The 24,275-nt window shown below is 50.3% G+C and overlaps 1 protein-coding gene across 2 annotated transcripts; it reads right to left on the bottom strand.

Annotated features, from left to right (window-relative positions):
- Positions 1 to 7,373: 7,373 nt before the first annotated feature.
- On the bottom strand, positions 7,374 to 24,197 carry MFNG (MFNG O-fucosylpeptide 3-beta-N-acetylglucosaminyltransferase). Of its 2 annotated transcripts, XM_085048827.1 has the most exons (9): positions 19,161 to 24,197; positions 14,975 to 15,151; positions 14,822 to 14,870; positions 14,186 to 14,288; positions 13,946 to 14,099; positions 12,826 to 12,911; positions 11,678 to 11,843; positions 11,079 to 11,164; positions 7,374 to 10,259 (listed from the first exon to the last, which is right to left on the bottom strand). In XM_085048827.1, the coding sequence occupies exons 1-9, from the start codon at positions 19,497 to 19,499 to the stop codon at positions 10,193 to 10,195; spliced, it is 1,227 nt and encodes a 408-aa protein (XP_084904953.1). In that variant the 5' UTR covers positions 19,500 to 24,197; the 3' UTR covers positions 7,374 to 10,192. The 2 variants fall into 2 exon arrangements, with proteins under 2 accessions (XP_084904953.1, XP_084904955.1); XM_085048829.1 differs by lacking the exon at positions 14,975 to 15,151.
- Between the last annotated feature and the right edge of the window lie 78 nt (positions 24,198 to 24,275).

Below are 24,275 nucleotides of genomic sequence, written 5' to 3'. Positions count from 1 at the left end.
TGGGACTAACACATAGCATTGCCACCCTAACTGGGATTGCTTATGGTCTTGAAATACCATGGATGGCAGCTCTCTGCCAGGGAGGGAGCTAAGAATGGATATAATTCTTTCTTGGCCTTCATTGGAATAATGTAAAAAACAAGCTGACAGCATCCAAGGTGAAGTAAAAACTTCCCTTTCCCTCAGCTTTTCATTAAGCACTGCTGAAACCACTGCCCTCTCTCCCTCTCTGATAGTCATCTAAATGTCGAGCCACAGACAATGAGGAGCCAACCTCTGCTCCTATTAACCCAAAGTGCTGGAATAATTGCAGGGCAGAAAACCTACTTTGCCTGGTAAAAAAAAATGTAAATGTCACTTTACAGAGGACAACTACAACTTGACAGAAAATCCATTGCCTCTTCCAAACACTTTGTGAGCTCTTTTGGATGCCATGCTTGTTGAGCAAGCAAGGTGGAACACAACTGCTATTTTTCCAGACCCATCTACTCAATCTCCATCTGCAGTCTATTTATCTGTCACTGGATGGGCCTGTCACTGCCACAAGGGCTCCCATTTCAAAAAAGCACCAAAAAAGGCAGCCAAGACCTCCTTCCTTTCTCCTCACTAGACAAATTCAGATCCCTAAGATGTTGGCATGGATCCCATTCTCCATAGTCCCCTGGCTAAATCCCAGCCAAAGCGGTGTCAGGCTGGGAGTTCCCTGGGCTCCTCTAAATGAAAATGATTTTCTGCAGCTGAAATTGAGATCCCATTATCCCAAACTGGATCACATCCAAGTAGCACAGAAGCCTTCAGCCTGTCTTCTCACCCACTAGGTACCAGCTCCTACAAGCAAGGGAGTACACTTCACTGGTGTCCTGCAGCAGTGTTGGGGAACAGCTTCAGGGACATCTCAGGGTCTGCAAAGCTCCCAGGAGGAAGAAGCCTGTGCTGATTCCTGTGCCATCAAAACTAGACTTCCAGGAGAAGAGTGGAGAGAGAGGAATCCACACTGAAGTCCTGGAAAAAGCCCTGACTACAACTCTTTGCAAGTTTCTTTCCCTGAGACTCTGTCTGGCCTTCTGCCCCATTCCCAGACTGGTTGTTCTGTGTGGGCACAGCCCATGTGGGAAACACAGACCAGAATCCTTCTGAGATATAGGAAATGCTTTTTGTCAGAGCTCTACCCAATCCACCCATCCATTAGTCAGTGACTCCCACTGTCTGCCAGAGTGCTTTAACTCCTTCTCTGTGAATGCTTCCTGGCTTCACCACCCTGGATGCTCCTCCTTGGATCAGGTGGAAGGCACGGGGCAGTGAGTGAAATAGTTAACTCCCCTGCTGAGGATGCCAAGCTCCATCAGCCATACCAGGGTTCCAAAAATCAAGAACACTCCAGGTATTTTGCACCTGATCTCAATGTGCAGCACTCCGGGGCACAGAGGGCTCTCTGGGAAACTCACAGCACTGTGGAAATAACCACGGAGAAACAACCAGGAGAGGGAAGGAGGAAAAAGAGATATAAAAAGGAAAGCAGGAAAATGCATACATTTGAGGGCAGGGGAGACACGAAGAGCAATGTGGAGATGCAGAGCAGCAGACAGTGAGATGAAATTATATTCACCCAGACCTGGCTATAGGGAAAGAAAAGGGGAGGGGGGCATATAGAGGGGAGAGCACAGATGCAAGGAAAGAGAACACAGGGCACAGAAGGGAAGGGGGGAGTCAGACAGGGAGAAAGGGAGTGATCTGGAGGGATTGCCTGATGTCAAATCTGATAGAAAAGAGGATTTATCTGCAAAAATAACCCAGATCTAAGCCACAGCTTCAGAGCAGCTGCGCACACAGCCACAGCACTATTTGCTCTTAAGCAAGAGCAAAAATGAGCTGGTGCAGGTTGCAAGGCAAAGCAGGGTCGTGCCACAGCAGCAGGCTGCCCATCAGCCTGGACCAAGGCGACGGGAAGACAAGGGAGGGGAAAGAAATAAAGACAAGGCGAGGCAGAGGAAGGCAAGGGCGAGGAGGAGGCGGGTCCGTCCCTGTCCAGGGTGCTGACCAGAGCCCCGGCTGCCCTCCTGCCTCCAGCCCCGGCCAGCTCACCTCCCCCTGCCCCTTGCCGTCCCGGAGGGCAGGGACCACTCGGGGGACTGCGGGCAGACAAAAGCAGAGTGCTTCCCAGAGCGAGCTGAGCAGCGGGGGAAGAAACACACAGTCGGCTGCAAATAAAAGATATTTTCCCCATTCATCTCTCCTGCTAGTAATTTCAGCAGTGGGGCGGGGCTTTCTCAGGGCAGGACTGGATGTCCAGCAGTGAGGTGTATGCTCATGGCTGGGGAAATGAATGAGCACCTCTGGAGGTGCATTTCTGAGCTGTCTGGACAGGTCACTGTGTGGATTGGACATCCTGTCCGTGAAGGACATCTCTCACTCCTCCCTGGGCTAGGCTCTCTGTGCTCTTAGCCTGTGTTGCCCTGGATGCTCTGTCTTTGTTGCTGCTGGATGCCAGGCTGTCAGAGATTGAGGTGGGAAGATGGACTCACTGATATCCCACCTGCACCTGATCTGTCCAGATTATAGGACCAGGAATTGGCAGTCACACAAGTGCTGTGTTTGTTGGCCTTTGTTAGCCACCAGGGAGCTTTTGGTGAGGTTTCACTCCATGGCCTTGATGCTTACAAAAAGCTTACTCTGAACAGAGCTCTTAAAACCACGGTCCACCCACAGGGTGGACAGCTGCTCTGTCCACACAGCACTTTGAGCTGTGACTGTGGACTGCCAAGTTGTTTCCAAAGATGAAAGGGCTGGAATGGAGCTTGGCTTCCTCTGCCATCAGCTCTACGATGTGTCTCTGCCTCTTTCCCAACATGTCCTGGCCTCACCAGGACGTTTTTGTTCCACAGAACTGTAGATCAGCTGCCTCACAGAGGAGAAAGCAGTGCCCAGGACCCTGAGAGAGCTGCTCAGTGGGCATCTACAAATGGTGCTGGCACAGAGCTGCAGAACAAACCTATCTTTTCAAGATCAACCTGGTACCAGTGCTTTACTACCAGCAACCTGTTTTTCCAATCTAGCATCAATAGTCTGGACCAGAGCAATGTGTTTTAAGAGCCAGCTGGACAAACATCTGCCAGAAGGGGTGTAAGGTGGCTGGCCCTGCTGCAGGATTAGATAACCTCCTGGTAGCTCAGTAAAAACACCTCGCTAGCCCTCTGTGATTCTAGTATGTGACCAAGTCAGAGCACTTTCCCTCACACAGATCCATGTTCTACCAGACTAACAAACACTTCTTCCCAACACTGAAATCTTGCTTTTTCTTAACATGTAGCAGGAACTTGACATGGCACAAACATGATTCATGCCATGACCATATAACAGCACAACTGTACAAGCACCTTTCTCCAGGTCACCATGAGAGGCAAAGTGGCCTCCAGAGATGCAGATGCAGGGCATCAGTCAGATCCCAACTCTCCAGTCAACTGAGAAAATCAGAGAGCTTTTCATCAACTGGGCCCACATTACATGAGGAGGTGCTGCCTGTCAGCAAGCCAGCCCCATCTTTTGGGATGACTAAAGCCAGGAAAACAAACCAGGAACAATCAGAACAGAACAGCACAGTCCCAAATCAGCCAGGATAAATTACCTGCCTTGTGGCATCTCCCCCAGCTCTAGGATGTGTCTAGCTCTCCTTGGCTGTCCTGTGCCCAGCAGCTCACTGGCTGAGTAGCCATCCCTCTCTGGTGGGCCACTGCCACATGTTTAAGTTGGAACATTATTCTCCAGTTCTGGGAAATTGGATTAAGGATCAGACAATACTGACTGTTATTTACCTTTGATTAAAACCAGCCCTCCTCCCTCCTGGGCCAGAGAGACCAATGTTGCTGTTATTTACTCTGCTGCCAAACCCGGAGTTCAATCCCTGCCCTGCGGCACTCAATAAAAGTCAGCGCAGAGGTGGGGGTGTGCAGCAGGCAGGGCTGAGTGGGTGGAAGGGGAGTGATTATCCAAGCCACCAGGTCCAGTTTGTTTCTTTTGCAGTCAGACTGTGGCTCAGCAAGGACTGGGGTGCTCAAAGTGCCTGCATCTGGGGCTCACAGGGCTGATAGGAATCCAGCCAGGGTGAACCCAAGCAAAGCCTGTTTGCCCCCAGGCCTGTCTCTGGTCCTCTCCCCTCAACAAATCCCCACTTCCACACAGCTCTCCTTTTTATGTCCTTCTTTCTCTCTTCCCTCAGCCTCTACCTTCACCTTCAGCCTCCCCTCCCTGCCTTTTCCTCTCTTCTGCCCCCACTCTTTCCCACCCTCTTCCCCCCAGTCCCTCTCTAATTCCTCTCATTCTCCTCCTTCCCTCTCCCCCACTCTCCAAGCCGCTATTCCAGGACAATAGAGCAGATGGCAGGCTGTTTGTTTTATATGTCCCTTTGGAAAATCAGCTCAGCTGTTGAATCTGCGACTTTTGCTAAAAACAGACACCGTCCAATCCAGCTGAATGCCAGGGAAAATGGAGAGGGTAAGGGGGGGAGCTGCTCTCCCTACCAGCTGCACCCAGACCCTGTCTGCCTGCACCCCACATCTCACCTTTGGGAAACAGGCCTGTCAGAGAGCCCAGAGACGAGCTTCAACCCCTGCAGAAAAAACACTATGGCAAGCAGAGAGCTTGGCCAGCTTCTGCAGTCAGCCTCACTCCAGCCAAAGCTGATGGTGACGTGGGAAAAGTGGGGAAGTGTGGAAGAGGCAGACTCTTGCCAGCACATCTATCCTGAGTATGTAGGGAGGGGAAGACAGTCTTTGTCTTTTTCTTTCCAGCTTTCCCCTCTTTCTTTTGAACCCCTAAGCCCCAAGGTACTGGTCATCATGCCAACATTCATTATTTGCCAGCACAGCCATGAAGAGGATGTGTTTTGTTCTGGTCCTTTCTCCTATCCAAACCACTTGCTTCATCCCTCACCTCTCCCTTCACATGCACGTGTATCAAACATCTTTCAGATCTTCATGGTATTTCTGAGTGGAAAGGAAACTCTGCTCCTGAACTCTGCCCCTCCCTGGCCCAAAGACTATCTTCTTCTCCCTGCTTAGACAAGACAACAGTCTCATTGACCATGTAAGCCCTCCCCTCCTTCCCCACCCTGTCTCTGCTTGTAAGTAATTTAGAGTGGGCACCCTGTCCAGCACAAAGTACTGAGCTTGCCTTGGCTCAGAACCAGGGCTGCTGGATTCTCTGCCAGTGCAGTTGCTGGATATTTCATGGCATATCCTCCTTCTGATACAACATGGCCAAAGGCACCAGCTGTACACTCTCTCTGTGCCCCACTTCTGGGGGTGGGATGGGGAAAGCAGGGTTTCAGAATAGCATCATCTCTCCCCATCCCAATACCCTGTTTCATTGCACTTCTTTTTCCTACACTGCTAAAATCAACACTGTCTTGTTTTCAAGCAGTGGCAGAAGGGTCAGGGCCAGCAAATCCTGTTTAATTTGTTCTTAAAGTTCACTATGGATCAGATGCAGCTCCCAACAAAACCAAGAGAGGCTTAACTGAGGCACAGTCAGCTGTAAAATCGGAAGAGGCTCCTTAGCCTTGTAAAATCCTGGAAGGCAATTTAAACACAAGAGATAGGCAAGGAGCCCATTCTTGGGGTCTGTAATTAATCACTTACAGTTCAAACAGGGAGAGAGATAAGTTCCCAGCTTTCTTGGAGTCCAAGCTGGATCAAACAGGAAGTGAAAAAAAATCTCAGCCTGTCAAGGAACAGCCTTAAAGAGGCAATGCCATCTGAGCAACATCTGAGCTCAGTTCTGCACTCCTTTAACCTCCCAGGTATTTAGGCACAAAGTCTACAGGAAAAATTCCTGCATCAGATGGTGAGAACAGGCACAGTTACTTGAACATTTACAATGCTGCTCTTCTTCCTGGCCTTGCTGATGTCTATGGCAACACTTGCATCCTCTTCACTGGAGCTACACGATGAGCACTCTTTGGCACAGGAGAAAGTTCCAGTTAGTCTGAGATTCCATCTCTGGCACCAACTGCTAGCAGGTTCCTCGAGGAAGGACATGAGGACAGTCCCTGCCTCTCTGTGACCATGCACTCAGTGAATGGAGTAGTCACCCACCCTCATTCGGCTCTGAATCCATCCCAGAAGTGTGTAGAGCTAGCTGTCAAGTCAGGTTTTTCAGAGACTGAAGACTAAAGAAATTTAACAAATTAATTAAAAGAGCTACTGATCCCACTCTGGACTGTCTGAAAAGCCTGCATTACCAAAGCCAGAAGAAGTATCAAAAGTAAGAAGCTAAAACTGCTGCAAGGAAGTGACTATAACATTGACAAAAAGACATTGACTTCTCTGGAGTGTTACTAAAAATAAAAAAAAAAAAAAAAGAAGAGGTTCAGGGCCAACCAAACTGATCTCACCTCTTCCAAGGTGAACTCTGACTCACAGGCTGGCATCCTGGGTGGCACTGGTGAGTTGCAGTTGCCCTGATCACAAAAAAACCTCCAGAGCTGGGGGCCAGGCAACACCATACCCCCTTTCCTGCTCTTGCTGGCCAGCTCCCAAACAGCAATTTAAATGCACTGCTGAAATTCCCATGCTCCTCCAAGGCCTCGCTTGGTGGTTTCTTTCCTTCCAATCTCCTTTCTTCCTGTCCCTATTTCTCATCTTTTGACTTCTGTCAAATAAACTGCTCATCTTTTGAAGGCTGCTTCTTTAGCAAGAAGCCTGGGGAGAGAGCTGAAGGCTGCAATCTGGGTACAAGTTGGGTAAATCCCACAGTGGCTCAGGAATCTGTTTTTCTTCGGCAGCAGAGCTGTTAAGAGGAGTTGGCACCAGACACAGAACCATTGTCTAGTGTTGCTATTCTTCTCTCTCCCCTTCAAGTCTTTAGCAACAACTGCAGTTTCCCACCTATTTCAACTAACTTCTCTTTCCCCCTAAAGAGAGGATAGTCATTAGCATTTTTTTTTTTTGCACTGTCAAATAGGTTTTTCTTATAAAAATTCTTCATGCTAAGGGGAAAGTGAAGAAAAGATATTGTTAACATGAAAGCCTTACTTAATATTTTACATTTCAAATACTGTAACTGCTTTTTTTTCCTCCTCCTTCTCCTTTTTCTGAATTTTCAGTACACAGATTAAACATTATTAATAGTGTTGGTTGCTATGGTGTTGGGCAAGCAGAGGTGTCTGTACTCGAAACCTTGAACTACACTTACTGTTGTACAACAGCAGGGTCATGCCAACATCCTTGACTTTGACCCCATTTTGCCCAGTAAAATATAAAGACCATGTCTCCATTCCTTTTCATTCTTGGGAGAGGGTTGCTTTTTTTTCTTTTTTTTTCCCCTGCAATGAGAAAAGGAAGCGTGAGCTAGAGAAAGGTAGAGATATAAAAAAAAAATGAAAAAGAAAATACAAATTTAATAGACCCAGCGGAACCTTTTCAAAATCTTTGTTACATCAAGAGAAAGAGAATAAAAAAGGACAGCCCCCCTGAAAAGTTTCACATCAGATTGTTTCTCATTTTCCCAAGCAGCTAAACATTTTAATAAACTAGGAAAATGAGACTGTAAAACCACAACATCTGACAGCAAGCCCCAGGGGTAGGAACCATTCCTGAAACTAATTTTAACTCATGTTTTAACGTTGATCAGATTTCATGTGGTGAATGTCCCATTAAGCTGTCTCTCTGTTCTTAGAGAAAACCTGGTTTCTTTTGTCGACTCAGATGCTATTTTCTTTCCAGCGTATTGTCGTCACAGGCATAGCAGGACTTTTCTGTCATTCATTTCTCTACGGCCCAAGAGATGCCCTGCCCCAGACATCTTCTCATCTGTTCTGTTTCCTTATGAGACAAGACATTTTCCACAAAAGTGGCACTTAACTGCTCCAGCAACGAAGCCCAATCTTAAACGAGTCCCCATGCAGCCACTCAAGGACTCAACCCATTAAACATCTGATCTTCAGCCATGCAAAAGGCACCAGGTCAATTCAGACCAGCTGAGGCCAGGATCCAAAGCAAGCTTTCAGTTTCTCTGCTTTGCTTTTACCCCAGGGAAGTGAAGCTGCTGTACCAGTTTCCTCACATAAATCGTATTTTGCTCTGATTGTCACCAGGACATCTACAGACAGGACCAGCTTTTTAACTCAAAGCCTCTATTAACATCAGCTGAAAATCTGAATGGGGAAAAATGATATATACAAGTAGTGTAGGTTTCTCTTGAAGACTGATTTCTTCTCACAAAAGCGTATTTCATCTTCTGGTTGTGTCCAAACCCAACCACTTGTCCCATGGGGCAAGACTTCCTGGTGCTGCCTCTCTCTTCCAATAGCTGTGTCTCTGGTTTGTGCCACGTGGATTTTTGGCTGGCATAGCCGTGTGAGCCAAGTGCTTTGCACAACTCAAGGAATGGTCCTTGGCACCAGCTCTCCCCCGTGCTGCTTCTGGTTCAAAGGCCTCACGTGCAACAGGAGAAAGCAAGGCTGTGTGCTGCTGCACGAGCTGACTCAATGCCAGCAAGAATGACCAGGCTGGAAAACAGCTCAGCAGGCTTCTGCTTTCTGTTTTTCCACAAATTAAAGTGCTCCTGCCTTCCTACATCCCCCTTTGCAGGGGTGGAAGGTCTTTCTGACGCCTTTCCTTTGAACTTCATGTGTGCTGTGTAGGAGATGCTGGTGCTTGGGGGTGTGGAAGGAGGTGACAGAGTGGCCAGTTTTCAAAACAGCAAAGCCACAGTGACAGTCGCCTTTGGCTCTTCCAGCCCACCAGCAGCAGGCTTAGTCACATCAGCAGCATCAAAGCTGAGCAGCTCTTTAGAGAAAGGGCATTTGTCCTTTCATCTGGAGATTACAGGATCTCTCACAGATCCCAGCAGTCTGTTTTGAAATGCTCTTTAAAGAGAAATACCTGTTTGTGGCACCACCTGCCATTTAAAACAGCCTCTTTGCCTTCCAGCTTTCCCTGCAACACTCTCCCGCAGCCATTTAACCATGTGTACAAGGACAAAATTATGCCAAAGTTCATTCCCTAGCAAGGACCATTGCCCAGCTTTCACACCAGGCACTGTATTGGAAAAAGGACCCTTCACAAACATGCCAGAAAGCTTGTAGCCTATTTGGGTCCACACCTCCCCCCTGTTGCACTCAGCAGGGACAACAGGAAGCCAGAAAGCTGCTATTAGCATCTGGAGGAAAGACCCACAGAGATAAAAAGCTCTTTGCCTTGCTGTTTCCATTCCTTCATGACTTAATTTTTTTGGTTGGGGACAGAAAAGATGATAAAGCTGTAACCTCTAATCCGCTCCTGAGCGCTCCTTCTCCATCTCTTCCTTTCTCCTCTCTTTCAGCCAGTTCTAATCCTTTATGTCTCTTCTCACAGATAGGAGTTGGAGGCTAATCTCAGACGACAGGTTGGTAATTAGAGCAAGAGATTATCCTGACCTCACATCAAGAAGGTAAAAGGAGAGGAATAACGCAGCACCATACAAGATCAAACCTTCAGTGTTCAATGTGGGAACCATCTTCATTTCGCTCTGTCTCCTCCTGGCTCCCTTACCCCACACACTCTTTTTTGTCCCAGCAGAGCAGGGGATTCCTCATTCTTTGTACTTCCTGCCCATCTCCCCTCTGTTGAGCAAGGACTATGTTATTCCAGGATTCATTCAGCACAGAAATGGTTACATTATCCATTTCTATAGCTTGACTATGCAGAGACTCAGCAGGTCTGTGGCTGCAAAGTGTGGGCAGTAGGGAAAGCACAGATATGGAGGAAAAGATCCTGTCAGAGAGTCTGGAGCCATGACTTGCTGTCACCCACCACGATCTGGGCACCAGGCACACACACACACAGGGCCCTTCCAGCCCAGCAAGGTGCAGCCAGCACACGGAGCAGCAGCACCAAGTCCTCATCTCTACCCAGATGCCCAGCAGTCACTATCTGATCCTTGACCTGCCCAGAAGGCACACTGCTCCCATCCTTTGCACATATTCCAGCACAGATAAGAAGCTCTTCCACGCATCCAGACCATCTTCTCCATCCTTGGGTCAGACCTTGTCTCTTGTCCTGTTTCACCAGTATTGAGCGAGGACCAAGAAAGCCATCACAGAGCCCCACGACCACCACGTAAAAGGTGAAACTGGGAGCACCAAGCTTCTTCAGTGTCCCACTCCCTACATACAGGTGAGCAGGTGTCACCCAGATCTGCTGTAGCTGACACTACATCACCAGCCAGCAGCCTGCAGGCACCAGGAGGTGTCAGGATAGAGATGGCAGTGGAGGGACCGAAACCTGCTGGGGAGAAAGCAAAGGTCAGAGAAGAGCTTTTACACCAGCTGGAAGATGGAAAATCTCTCCCTCATGTCCCATCACACATCAGGCACCCACCCTGCACTGCAGAGGTCAGGACTAGTTGTTTGCCTCAAGATGTCTTTTCTCAGCAAAGCCTCCCTCTGATTCCCAAATCCAGCTCTAAGCCCATAGCTCACCCAGATCATGGGCAGGGAGATGGGCACTGCACCAGCCCCTGCTACATGGTTTTGTTGATACTCTTTTCATCACCTAGCTGCTTCCCACCCCTGCTATCTCCAGCCAGGATCTTCCTACACATGCTCTGCAAATAACAACTTTAGGTTTGTTCACTCAAAGAGGAGAAGGTAAATCAAAGAACGGTTTTGTTTGCAGTCAGCCTGAAGTGAACCTTTTTCTTTTTTCCCTTCAGTTTTCTCAGCAAAGCTTAAAATGTAAAAGCAAGCAGAATTTCCTTTCCTGAGTTTAAAAGCACATTTCTGTTCCTGTCCCTGGGGTAAAAGGTTAGCTTGTTCAGCCTCAAAACGGGAAATAAACAGCAATGCTTTTGGCTTAGGAATTGTCCAAATAAAATGTTTTGAATGCTTCGTTTCTTCCCACTCATCCAAAAAGGTCTGCAAAGTTTATAAGCATTCACAAACAGCTGGATGCTGGTGTGCCCCTTACCCAATAAGCCATGTGACTGCAGGGTTTCTGTCCCTCCCTCTGGACCTCTTGCACCCCACTGGGCTGTCTCCCCCTCCCAGCCTGTTGTCTGAGGGCTCACACAGCAGCAACACCCAGAGCACTCATGTCCCATACCTTGAGGGATCCTCCTGGGGTGAGAAGGGGCCACTGAGCTCAATGACATTGAGCTTATTCTCAAACACACCATAGCTGAGGGTGACCTGCAAAGCAGTGGTAAGAAAGGATCAGACAGGATGAGGCGAGTGAGTTCAGGAGCAAGGAATTTGCTCTGGGTGACAGAAACTCCCATTCTAGTTCTTTCCCTGCTGGCTTGGCCTCTGCCTTCCACATCTCTCCTGTCTTCCTTCCCATGATGGTCCACCCTACTAGCCCTTTGCAAGGCAGACACTGTGCCATGTCAAAGGCCCTTTCCCAATCAATCATCATCTCTGCTTGTCCTTGTGCCACATTCTCTCAGGGATGCCCTCAATCCTCCCATCACTCCCCACACAAGTGCTCCCCTCCACTGATCCCAGGGCACTGTGACTGGCAACTGTGCTGCAGGCAACATCTGCTCCTTATTTCAAAGAAGCATTTGTCAGGAAAGCCTCCCCAGAAGAGCAGATGACTGATTCGATGCACATCAGTGCCATCAGTGGGACAATATGCCTGTAAGCTCCCCTCCACTTCTCCTTCCTCACACACCTCCCTCTTGCTTCATTTCCCCTCCTCACCTGCTCCACAAGCTGAGAGGAGGGGATGAGCTGCAGGTTCTCCAGGTGGGAGTGGAAGAGTGTGTTGGGAATCAGCTGCCCACCGACTTTGCACTCGATGATGTAGCCCACGGTGCAGTCATCTGGCAGGCGGATCAGCTCAGAAGTGCTCAGGAAGTTCCTACCACTGGAAGAGAGTAGGGCTGCATGGGTTAGGGAAAGGCTAGGGGCAATTGTAGGCATCCACTTGGGCAGGAGATTACTGAAAACCAGAGAAAATCCTGTAACTAGGCAAGAAATCCCTGAGCTCCACCTCAGCTGCAAAGATTCGAGTAGTTACACAGTATGAAGCACTGTCTACTATAACAACCCCCAGCCAGTTCAAATGTGTTTTAACCATTTTAAAAGCAGTGGTGGCAGACTTTATGCCAGGTGAGGCATTATCTATTTGTGCCACTTTCATTTTACTCTAGATCACAGATCATCCTCCTGACTGGGTCTACCATAAAATACACATAATGGGCTTTGGCTAAAGCAGACACCGGGTGTGGATCAGATCTGTCCTTCTGGGTATGCTCAGATCTGGTTAAGGCTGGCACAGCCAATACCTACCAGTGTACATGTGTACAGCCTGGGGTATTACCTAGGGCATCATGGAATACATCATCCTATAGGCTAGGCTAACACAAGACCCTGGGACCTACCTCTGTTCTCCATGCATCAAGCTGATGGAAATGACAGTGGGCACTCTGAGGAGTTGAAGAAGATTTGGGGTGAGGGAACAGAAAGTTGACTCAGGAGGAGGGTAGAGAAAGTTGGAAAGAGGCAGGTGAAGGACAGATGAGATAGGCAGATAGGAAAATAATTTAGGAAAAGAATCAGAGGAAGCTAAAAGGGATGGGAAGGAGCATGGGGAGTAACCAAGAGCTTTAAGGAGATGGGGAGAGAGGAGTATATCATACTCTGACCACACTGATGAGCCTGCTCTTGCCAGTTTTCAATCAGCTGGCACACCACCCACTATACCCTTCCTCCAGTCCCACACCTTGCAGATGCGCAGCATGTGGCACTCTGCACCTCTGCAAGCACCACATGTACAAATCCAGGTCTGATTTAATTAGTGCAGCCATGTTTCTTTTCCCCAAAGGCTCCTGTGCTGCCCAGCTCACCTGGCCCAGGGCACCATCTTCCTCGCCAGCTCGCGGCTGATGCAGAAGCCAGCCCCTCCCGTGGCAAACCAGAAGCGCACAGATTTCTGCAGAGAAACACCAGAGAAAATCAATGGCAGAGGCTCAGATGATACCATATTCCCAGAGATGGGAATGCTGGAAATGCCTGATGTCCTGAATGCTATCAGGACAAACACAGCCCTATTGTCACCCCAGCCCCCTAACTTGCTGCCCAGAAGGACTTGCCAGCAGTACAGCATGGATTTTCACCTCCTCCTAACTGGAACAGCTAAGCTCCCGCTGGAAGCAGCAGGTAGGCTGCCCAGGTCAGGCTTATGTCCTGTCAGATATGTATGCAAAGGCAGAACAGCAACGTGGGACTCTGCCCTTTGGATTATCAAATTTAGTCAACACCTACAGCCATGTTCAGACAAGATGGCAAGTTTTCAGCTGTTGCCCATTGCTCCTTGCAATACTGTGCTGGTTTCAGCTGGGGTAGAGTTAACTTCCTTCACAGTGGCTGGTATGGGACTGTGTTTTGGATTTGTGCTGAACACAGGGTTGATGATATAGAGATGTTTTTGTTATTGCTGAGCAGGGCTTACACAGAGCCAAGGCCTTTTATGCTTTCCTACTGCCACATTGGTGGGGAGACTGGGGGTGAAAGGAAGGTTGTGAGGAGATATAGCCAGGACAGGTGACCCCAAGTGACCAAAGGGACATTCCAGGCCGCATGACACCATGCTTAGTATATAAAGTGAGGGAAAAAGGACGAAGGCGGGAGACATTTGGAGTGATGACGTTTGTGTTCTCAAGTCACCATTACACATGATGAGGCCCTGCTCTCCTGGAGGTGCCTGAACACCTGCCTGCCTGTGGGAAGCAGTGATTTAATTCCCTGTTTCACTTTGCCCATGTGCACGGCTTTTGTTTCCAATGTTAAACTGTCTTTATCTCAACCCACACCTTCTACCCTTCTGATTCTCTCCCCACTTCCACTGCTGGGGGAGTGGCGAGCGGCTGTGTGGGGCTTGGCTGCTGGTTGGGGTTGAACCACGACAAGTGTGAGCCAGAGCACCAAAACAACCCACAGCCCCCCCAGCACCACCACAGGCTGTACCGTCTGGTTGTTTGGCAGCGTTTCGGAGGCCCAGATAGGTCGGTTCAGGCTGGGTTTGCCCAGGTAAACATCCCACGTCTCTGAGTAGGAGGACAAGAGCTTCAAAAGGGCCCGAGGGTTCAGGTAGTTGTCATCATCCAAGTGGCAAAACCAGCTGGGGCAGAGAGGAAAACACAAGAAGTTTGCAGTGAGGAGGGTGCCTCTTGCTCTCAGGGTGGCCCCACAGCAGTCCTGCCTCACCTCAGGCCGCTGGCCAGGAAGGCATCAAACTCTGCAGCCATCTTGCAGGACAGGGCCAGGTGGCTGTGCTCGGCAGAGCAGTTGGTGAAGATCACATGGCCTCCTGCAACAGGAGGGAAAGTTCAGAGCCAGCCCACTTTGCACAGTCACAAGGAGGACAACTGGGCAGGAGGGAAGGGGTTTGTTCACAGACAATCTCCTCATGGCCCCCCAAAAGGCATCCAAGCCCAGGGTGACATGGGTTCCACCCTTCTCCCTACCAGGTGATGAAATCTGGACAAAGCCAAGCAACTTGGCCAAGACTAGGACACCTGCCATCCACACTTCCACCCTGCCCACTGCCAACCATGGTGCATGAGGCTGAGGGGCTCTGTTCTGTGCTGCTTCTACCCATGGATGCTCTGAGGCAGACAGCACCCTGCCTCCAGTTAGCTGAATACCTTGGGCTAAGGCAACTACACCAAATCATCACCACCACAGCCTGGGACCCTCCCACAGGACATGGCAAGGGGTGTATTTCAATAGGCAGTGCTGGTGTAGGAGAGCCAGCCCTCACACCAGACCCCCTCTCAAGGCCAGGACAGCTCAGAGCCTGAAAGTGCGGTGGAAAGGTGTTGTCACAGGACAGGTCATTACCCATTCTCCTTTTCAAGGCATCATCTTCTTCATCAGTGAAGATGTAGGTCTGGGGAAAAAAGGAAAACAGGTTACTCTCAGGGAGGGAGCTGATGCTGTCCCTGGCTGCCCAATTCCTTCTCCTCCAGCTGGACATGGTTACAACAGGCTTACCCCACTCCATCCTCTGCTGCTGTACACACTCCCAGGCAGCAGTTGAACAGAAGGATGGCTGTGTTCCCTCTTCCTGCAGGGCACAACCCTCAGTGCTTGTGGGGCTTCATTTCTGCCCCCATCCCACTGCCTTGTGAACAGAGGACCCGTGACACTGAGTGAGGGGGCAAGGTAGCCCTGGATTAGGTGTCAGTGGTGGAAAAATTAAAGCATTGTGGTTAAATGATGCTTAGGTTAAAAGAACATCTGCTCGTGTGTGAAGCGTGCGCAGCCCCCTGCCACTTTCTGCCCCCTCCTCCTCCTCTCCCTCCACTCCCAGGCTTCTCTAATCCCCCTTGCTACCATTATGTGGCACATCTCCCCCTCTTCAGAGCCAGGCGAGGATCAGGGCTGGTGGAGAAAAGCTTTCCTCAGGCAGAAAATGAGCTTTCATGAAATGAAAAAGGAGTCGCGAGCTGTAAACAGTCTCCCCACCAGCTGCCCACAGGCTGGTTAAACACAGCACCTGCCCAGGCACAAAGGGAACAAGGCAGGCACACAACAGCTCCAGAGCCATCGCTGCTCCCCAAGGCAAGGAGACATGAGGCTCTACATCTCCTCACATCCACCCAGCATTTGGGAGATCAATCCCTGTCTAGAGGACGTACAAGAGAAATGCTGTGTACGTGAAACGAAGGCAGTGAAGGACCCTCAGAGATCACCTGGCTCGAGCAGAGACAGCAGGATGGTCTCATGACCTCAGATGGATGAGCTACAGTGCTGCAGCAATGGGCCATACACACATTCCTATCCCACCAGTAAAGTCTCTTCGTTAGAATCACTTTCAAGGGGATCATCTGACAAGAAGTAATTAGCCAAGTCTCAGGTAAAGGAATTACTCTGGGTCAGGGGACTATATCACCACCTTCAGGCAAGGCAGGGACTGTCAGTGGCATGGGATTTCCCTTGCCAGCATGGCAGAGTTAGAAATTTCCACTCTGACAAATATTTTTATCTTGAGAAAAAAAATATCTGACACTGTTGAAACTTTCTGACATTTTGAAAAAAAACCCCAAGAAATATTGTTGCTGGAAATTACTTGCTTACAGATATAAAACCAACTAGATATCACGTGTCTAACAAACATCACATTTAATTGACTTAAAATAGCAATCTGCATCTTTTCCAAATGTTCTACTTGTAAAAATATTCTGAGGTTCCCAGTTTTCTCTTGAGGCAAGATGGGAAATGGTTTTTTTGCAGACACCCAACACATTTCTGTGGAACCCAAGGATGAAAGTACACTATCACCACAGACAACACCAGACTGCCCAAAATAACTGGGAAAAGGGAGCTGTGAGTGTGGGGACTAGGCAAGTCTGATTTTTCTGGCTCTTCCAAACTGACCTCCATGGCACACCTGGCTGTGCTCAAGAAATGTGAAAGAAGATCACAATAGCACAGGCAGCTGCCTCCATCCCTCACACCCCTGAGGGTGGGAAACCTGGAACAGCAGCTGCTGCCAGAGATGAAGCACAGAAAGTATCCCTCCATTCTGGAGTGGAGAAGATGTCTGTGTAGGTTATTGTTGTGTCCTGCACAGAGAACAGTTTCAATATCTATGGGTGCATTCACAACACTAAAAATCTGCAAGCCAGTTCAGGATGGGCCAAAGGTTTCATTTCAATTGGCTGGATGTGTGGGCCTTTAAAAGGAGGGAGGGTGCTAGAATTAGTTCATGCTACCACACAAATTCCATTTCACACCAGAGAGCTGGACTTATCTCCATCAAAACTATCTCCATCTGGGGCCAAGAATGTAAGTCACTCCAAGATTCTGCCCAGTCTAAACAGGCATTTGAACCAACACTTCTGTTTAGATTAAGCTTTTGCTGCAGAAAAGGCCTTTCACTAAAATGACTTTCACATCAGTCTCTTGTGGGAAGTTTCTCATGGATCAGTTCTCAAGAAGCAGAGCATCATCCAGCAAAGAGTGCCCATCTCACACTTCCCCATCTCTCACTAACTGCATGTCTTCAGATTAAACGAGCCATTTCAGAGACAATCTCTCTCCCTCTCTCTTATTGTCTACCCCAACAGAGTCCAACACAGAGGACTTTTAATTTGGCTCCCATACAGGCTGTCCTTGCCATCAAAACCACAGCTGTTCCTGCCTCCTGTTACGGTCACCTAAGCCTGACCTGGGAGGTCTGGGTTGCTTCCTCCAGGAAGAAACCATGCAGGTAATCAGCTCTGAAGCCAGGCTTGGCATCAGCAACAAGGCCAGCTGCTAAAATTTCCCCGCTGGCCACTGGTGGAGAAAGACTCACTGAATTGGTCTCCTGCCATGAGTAAGGGCAAGTGAGACAGTGAGATGCTGGGTCAGCCCTAGGAGGAGGCATTCTCTGCACATCAGGACTTCTGAGACCTGGATTTCTTTGGGACTGGCTCCTAAAGCCTATCTCTCTCCATAAGAACTCAATAATAGGAGGTTGGGTGCCCTATTCCTGTCCCCACAACAGTTAAATGTCCTCTGCAAATTGAAAGCTGTCCTTTTTTTGCTAAATGAGGTTTTCCATACCATCAAATTTTCAAAACTAACCCTTTCCCATAAGCTTTAAAAAAACCCTTAAGCAGGAATATATTTAAAAAAAAAAAAAAAAGGTTTTTGACTTTCATGTACTTCCCTTTACCTCCCTTTCCTCTCCCACTCCCCTTCCCTCAAAGAAAAGCAGAAGAAAAACACAGAAAATTGAAGAGGGGGGAGGAAAATACTGAGCTTGCAACGAAAACTGGTAACACTGAAAAAACTCTGTTTCAAAATGAGTGACACCCCCAGTCTACCTTTCCTTCCTGTTTTCCTGCTCAGTCTGTTTAGCTTTCCCAGAGGCTGGCAGCAGCATGGAAAATTCAACACCTCTTCCCAGCTTTGGACATCACTTGCATGCCAGAGGGGGTCAGATGAACCTGGGGAGCTATATCTAATTCCAGTCATCAGCAGAACGGCCAGGCACTGGTTTGTCACAGAAAGAAAGGAAATGTGAATTGCTCCTTAAAAACCCACTCCAAAGGCCCCACAAGCAATATCCAGTGCAGCCATGTGGTTGGGTTTGGTTTCTCCAAGGAGCTGCTGGGCTGGAGCTGGACACAGAGGAGAAGTGCATCTGGAGGAGGAAGCAGGACACCTCAGCTGCTGAGAGGGACAGGCAGCCAGGAGAGGAAGTGTGCTCAAAATAGGACACAGCTTCCTGTGACGACCGCAGCAGACCAGACAGTTGCAGCACCACGAAGTGGAAAACCACCCTTACCCAGAAAACCCTGCATTGCTTCAGGCAACTCTCCTACCCAGTACCTCCACCCCCGTCCCCCTTCCTTGCTGAGGCCTGAATTTGCCTTCTAGGCACCCATCACACCTAGGCAGAGGCAAAAAAAAACCACCCTTCAGGGCAGCCACAGGATTTCTTCTTTCTTGAGGAGCAGCTCTGCGAGGGAGGGAGAAAAGCAGCAGAGCTCTGGGGAGTTCTGCCCACCAGTAAGCCAGTCTGCACAGCACTGCTAATGTGGTGCCCCACATCAGTTCCTCTAACAGGAAGGAAACTCTCCAAACTCTGTTTTAGCAAAGGGTGGGAACATCAGGCCCCCAGTTTAAAAAAACAAAAAAAACCAAAAAAAAACCAAACAAAAAAATCAAAAACACACCCACATCACTTCAAGACCATGCACACGAAAGCATCTGCCCAAGAAAGGAAAGTATTAATTGTGCTGGGGGTTGATTACAAGAGGTCCTCCAGGCCTGCCTGCGTTGTTCTCTTGCCCATTGCACTGCACTTTTCCAGGGCAAGGAGTGCCCAGGCACAATGTAGGCAACCTGACAAAGGGCCAGGGGAGCCTGTCAGCTCCAAACCCAACAAACTCATGGCACTAAGAGATAGAAAACCAGCATCCCATACAGGCACAGGATGGTCTGTGCATTCAGTCTGGTGTGGCCTCTCTGCCAGCCTTCCCCATGAAGCAGCTACTAGCGAAACCTTTTGCTGGATAGCATCTCCCTTGGAATGCGTAGGGAGAACTAGAGAAAATGAGGCAAAGTACTGAGGGGCACTACAGTGCCCAGCCTCCATTTCCTTTGGCTTTTATCCCCTTGCCCTGACACCCCATCCCTGCCATATTACCAACACCTCCTCTCTAGCTGGAATCCACACACTCACCTGCTCGCTGGCCTGGGATATCCACGTGTCCAGGAGCAACTCCATCCTGCTCTGGTGAAATCTCTTGGTCGTCTTCACAGCTATGAAAATGTCCCCAAGTGTCAGGCTCCCCTCAGTCCTGTATCCCTCCAGAGGATGGAGTTTGAGGTCCTTCTGCCTGCTGCCACCAGCTCCATCTGGGCTCCCTTCGCTCTGTGGCTCTGGTTTCTCCAACATCCCCTCCCTGATCCCTGGGTACTGAGGTGTTTCCCGAGCCCCACGGTGCCGCATGGAGAGCAGAGCCACACTGGCAAGGAAGACTGCAGCTCCAGAGACACCACGGATGAGCCGCCGGCCCATGGTTCCCAAATCGATCCTGCCACAGCCAGTATCCTATTGAACAGGGACAGAGTCTGCCTGTACCTCCACGTGAAGCTGTCTGCTCTTCTCGAAGCCTCCAAAGGGGCAGGATTAGTCAAGAACAAGCTCTGAACAGGATGTGGTCAAGGAACAGGGTGGGCAAAGACCAGGAAGCCAAAGAGTCAGCAGACCTGAAGGATGTCGGTGAAGCAGGGAGGATTTTCACGGACTACAGAGGGCTCAGTGACCCAGCGAGGCACGGACACAGGACGGGAAAACACTCCGAGGCGACGGCACATGGCTGGCACAGCCTGCCAGGAGGAAAGTGAGCATCCCTGCTCCCCACCGAGTGTCCCAGGCTGGGTGTTGAGGCGGCGGCAAAGGAGATCAGAGCCACGAGTGGGCAGTCTGGACAGCAGGCATCAGTCCCCCAGAAGGCAGCAGCCCGCAGATCCGAGCCAGGGGCTCCGGCAGCGGGCGGGCGCAGGGCTGCAGGGATGCGGTCCAGCGTGCGGCGGGGCTTCTTCCCTCCCCACCTGCTCCGTCCCGCAGCTCTCGCTCCCTGCCAGCCCCGGTCCCGCCTCCGGCCTCGGGGCGGGGCGCCAGCCCGGGGGAGGAAGACGGTGGAGGGGAAAAGGATGGAGAGTACGTCTGACAGAGGGTTTGTCTCAGCAGGGCATCCCCGGGCTGGGACACCTCCGAGGTGACGAGCGGCAGATCTGGGAGGACAAACCTGTTGCTTGACTGTTTTCCCCGCTCTTCTGTGACAGTCCAGCCCGATCTCTACAGCCCCGGTGCTCTTGAGGGAGGAGGGGACGGTAACACTGATGTGGGCTCTGGTGAAGTTAAGGTGCGGGGTCCTATGTTATCCTTGGGAGGAACGATTTTTCCCCAGGAATTCTCTCAGTCCCAAACTTTTCCTGTGGACACAGGCCTGAATTGCTGCTCCTGCCTTTTAATCCCAGCCTGCCTGCCCAAAGCAGGATGGTGTGTTTGCTGCTGTCCCTCCTGCCACCACAGCCCAGGATCTCAAGCTGGGTTGTGACCCCCACTTCTGATACCAATCTCCCTGAACCATGACTCTGCTCCTGAAGGTCCCTTTTCCTCTCCCACCAGCCCTGCAACCTCCTCCCTCTGCCCCATCTCACATCCCTACCAGGATGCCCAAGGACATTTTGCTGCCCAGGTGGCTGCAGAACCAGTGACACTCACAGGAACAGGTACAACAGCAACCAAAAGTGTGAGGAAGGGCCTGCTGCCACACTTCCATTTGCAGAATCACAGAATGACTTAGGTTGGAAGGGATCTTAAAAATCATCCAGTTCCAAGCCCTGTGCTGTGGGCAGAGACACCTTCCACCAGACCAGGTTGCTCAGAGCCCCATCAAGCCTGGCCTTGAACACTTCCAGGGTTGCATTGTCATTGCTGAGTTTATATCCCTCCCAGGTCCTTGTCCCCTGCAGCATAGCTGAGCTCAGCAATTTGTCCCTTGTGGCTCCTGTGCTGTCCAAGATGAAGCTTCCTTTTCCCCTTCCCTGGACAAGGAAGGGGGATGTCCTCTCTCTTTGAAAAACCTCAGAGACCTGTAGGCACAGCAGCAAAGTGCCACCTCCAGGTCCTCCCCCACCCCACCACCCTTCACCACAAGTCTCCCTGTGCCACCTTTACTCCCAGCCCTCTGATGCCAACAAGTGATAGGGATATCAGAGACCCTCAAAAGGTGTGAGAGCCCCTCCAAGACAAAGACCACCATGGAAGGGAAATTTTGGGGTCAGCACCACAAATTGCTGCACACTTGTGCTGATTCACTTAGATATGGGGTAGGTGACCATGCAGTCTCCCCTTCACACTCCTGTAGGCCACTTTACAAGAGGGATACAGAGAGAAAACCAATCCAGGAGGGGGGATGATATCCATACCCCCATCCCAGCTCCCCTGTGCAGCCAGCATGGGGACAGCAGGATGGTAGTGCTCTACATAAGCTGCCAAAATCAGAGCACCTCCTCAGGGAGCCACAAGCTGTGGGCATCCAATCTCAGCATACCAAAAAAAATAAAAATAAAAAGTAATAAGTTGGGGCCCAGGAGAAATGGCGGGGGTGTGGAATAGCTCCATGTGGAAAAGGGCACCTCCACCCTGTGCACATGTCAGATCAGGGGGCCTTAGAAAAGAGGGGCAGAGCAGCAATCAGGGACCCTCTGTTCCACACTCCCACAATGTCTGGTCTTGTCCAGCCACAGACAAGACCTCCCTGCAGGGCTAAAACTGTGTGTTCAGTTTCTCCAGGTCTCAGACACACTTTCACTCCACCCCTGTCCCTGGCTACAACTTTTGTTTTTTTGTCAGGAAGAAACCGCTGAATCCACATCTCCTCCCTCCTCCCCTGTATTTCTCCAAGTCTCCTGCCTTCCCCTGAAGCAAGAACATCTCCAGAGCATCTCCCATATCCCTTTGGAGGGTCCCTGCAGGTTTTATTTTTAGATCCCTTTGAATACTGATGCTTTCTTTCGCTGATTTGGGGCACGGGGGGAGTCATTCACCTTCAGGCCTTACATTACTGCAGGGATGTGAACCTGGTGTGACTGATCCATTGCCTCTGTGCTCAGTACTAGGATTGCTCACATGGCTGGCCATTGCTCCTGAACCAGAAATTAACCTCCCTGAGTGTTCCAGCCACACGCCAGCAGCCTCAGGCACCTGTAAAGGAAGCTTCTATAGCTCCAAGGCATACTGCAGCACCTCCCAGCTCTGACTGAGGAGATCATTTGGGAGGCACAGGTGGGACACAGGCATAGGATCCTTAGTGATGCCCCAAAAGACATTACAAATATTATTCAAAGCTACCTCATACAGAGCATGGTGCCAGGAAACGCTGCTGGGGCAGAGGCCACTGTGAACAGGGCTGGTGACTTCCCAGGGTGACATGTGCCACCTCGACAATGCCCTCCCTGCAGGGAGAAATCTTGCTCTGGGTGACTCTTTACAGGGGCTTGCACAAGGCTGTTACAGCTGGTAATTGGTGCCCAGGGCTGCTAATTGCATTGTGCCTGTTACCTAACCCGTGACTCATTCCTCCAAGCAGGCAGCCACCCCCCTAGGAGGTAAAAAGAAGGTGGACTGAGTGGGTGTGCAGGGCAGAAAGGGTCATTTATGTTTGCCTTGAAGCCCTCTGCCCCACTTCTCACCCGTGTCCAGAACAAGTTAAGGCTGGATTTTGAAAGCCTCGGGGGAGAGGAGCTGGATGAAAAGAGAGCCTGGAAGAAGCCTGGAAGCAGGGGAAGCAGTGCTGCCACTGCTTGGCTAGCTGGGCAGTGGCAACCTGCCTCCCAGCAACCTTGCTTTGCCTCCCTTTCCCTCTGGCTGAGAGCACTGGTGGCCCAGGGAAGCACTGGGGGATGTAATTCTTCAAGGGGGCAGCAAGTGCTAAGCTGGGAGCACAACCTGACTACCCCCAAGGTGGATGGCCTGCTGTTAGCCACCTTCAGCCTAGGCCATAGGGCTGGGGCTGCTTCCCAGGGACAGCAGGAAGCTTCCAGCCCTGAGTCACAGTGCCTCACACACAGTGTTTTCCCTGAATACTCAAGCGCTACTTTTTTCCTTGCAAAGATGCAAACTGCAATCCCCAAATCCATGACAGGGTGAATGGGAGCTTGTTTTGGGACTTGTCTTCTCATCAGCTCAACAAGAATCTCACTTTGTTTGCCTGCAGGGCAAGCATCCTCCCAGGGGACTGGCTATGCCGGGATGCTCAGGCTGCATCCCCTGGAGTGGATGTCACTTGGGAGCTTTCATCTGGAGCCCTGTGTATGCCAGCTCCCCCTTCCCTGAGAGAAGAGTTGCATGGCTCCAGGGCAGAGCGAGGACTTTGCTCTACATTTCAGTGACTGCAAGTTAAAATCTTCATTTTCTTTCCTCCCCCCTTCACTCTCGTCCTCATAAAAGACACAGGCAACTGGTTTAGAGCCTGAAATAACACCTCACAGGGGACTCGTGAAGATCAGCGAGGTAATCTTTGCTCAGAGCTTCACAAGTGCATGGCACCAGCAGTGCTGAATCAGAGGGGCAAGGAGAACACAGAGAGGACCTGACTGTGGTGCTGGTTGCCCATCTGCTCCCATTGACCCCAGAATCAGTGGACTCTGCCTGACCTCATGCCCCAAAAAGCCTCCCAGAGTCACAGACTCCATTTTCCTGTATCATGCCTCAGGAAAGACCACTTACCACCAGCTCTCCACAGCGTGGGTATCCTGGCACCCCTTTCCATGGCAGGTCTGATAACGGTGGCTGCAGAACAGGATTCAGGACCATGCAGCATAGGTGAGCATTGCTGTGGCTACCCAAAGCCTCCACCTTCCCTCTGCCAGAGTCTGAACCCACTCTTGGCCCTATGTCAGGGTGAGCACCCCTCCTTGCAGGGGCACTGTTCCCCTTTCTCCTAGCTTCTTGGCTGGGCTCAGTCTCCTTGTTGTCCCCCAGGAAGTTGAGGTAGCTGGCTTGTCACTTCTCACTAACCAGGGCATGGACGGATGCAAAGCTCTAGGGACACCAGCCAGACACAATTCAAAACTCAAGTGAGTTTTTCCCTGACTTTCCTAAAGCACCGTGACCAACACCAGTGCTGGGGAGAGGCAAAGGACTGAAAATCAGGGACCAAGTAGAAAAGGGAGAATTAGTCACTTAGCCTGTCCTCTCCCCACATTTCTTTCTGCTCCCTCCTTCCCCTAAAGGGCTGGGCAATTGAGTCCCACCTAAAGGAGGAGAAAAATATCCCATTGT

Source organism: Lichenostomus cassidix, chromosome 1Aa (genome assembly GCF_008360975.1).
Source record: "Lichenostomus cassidix isolate B80296 chromosome 1Aa, HeHo_3.0, whole genome shotgun sequence".
NCBI lineage: Eukaryota > Metazoa > Chordata > Aves > Passeriformes > Meliphagidae > Lichenostomus > Lichenostomus cassidix.
The sequence above is the reverse complement of the archived record's forward strand: the minus strand, read 5'-3'. Positions and strand labels throughout refer to the sequence as shown.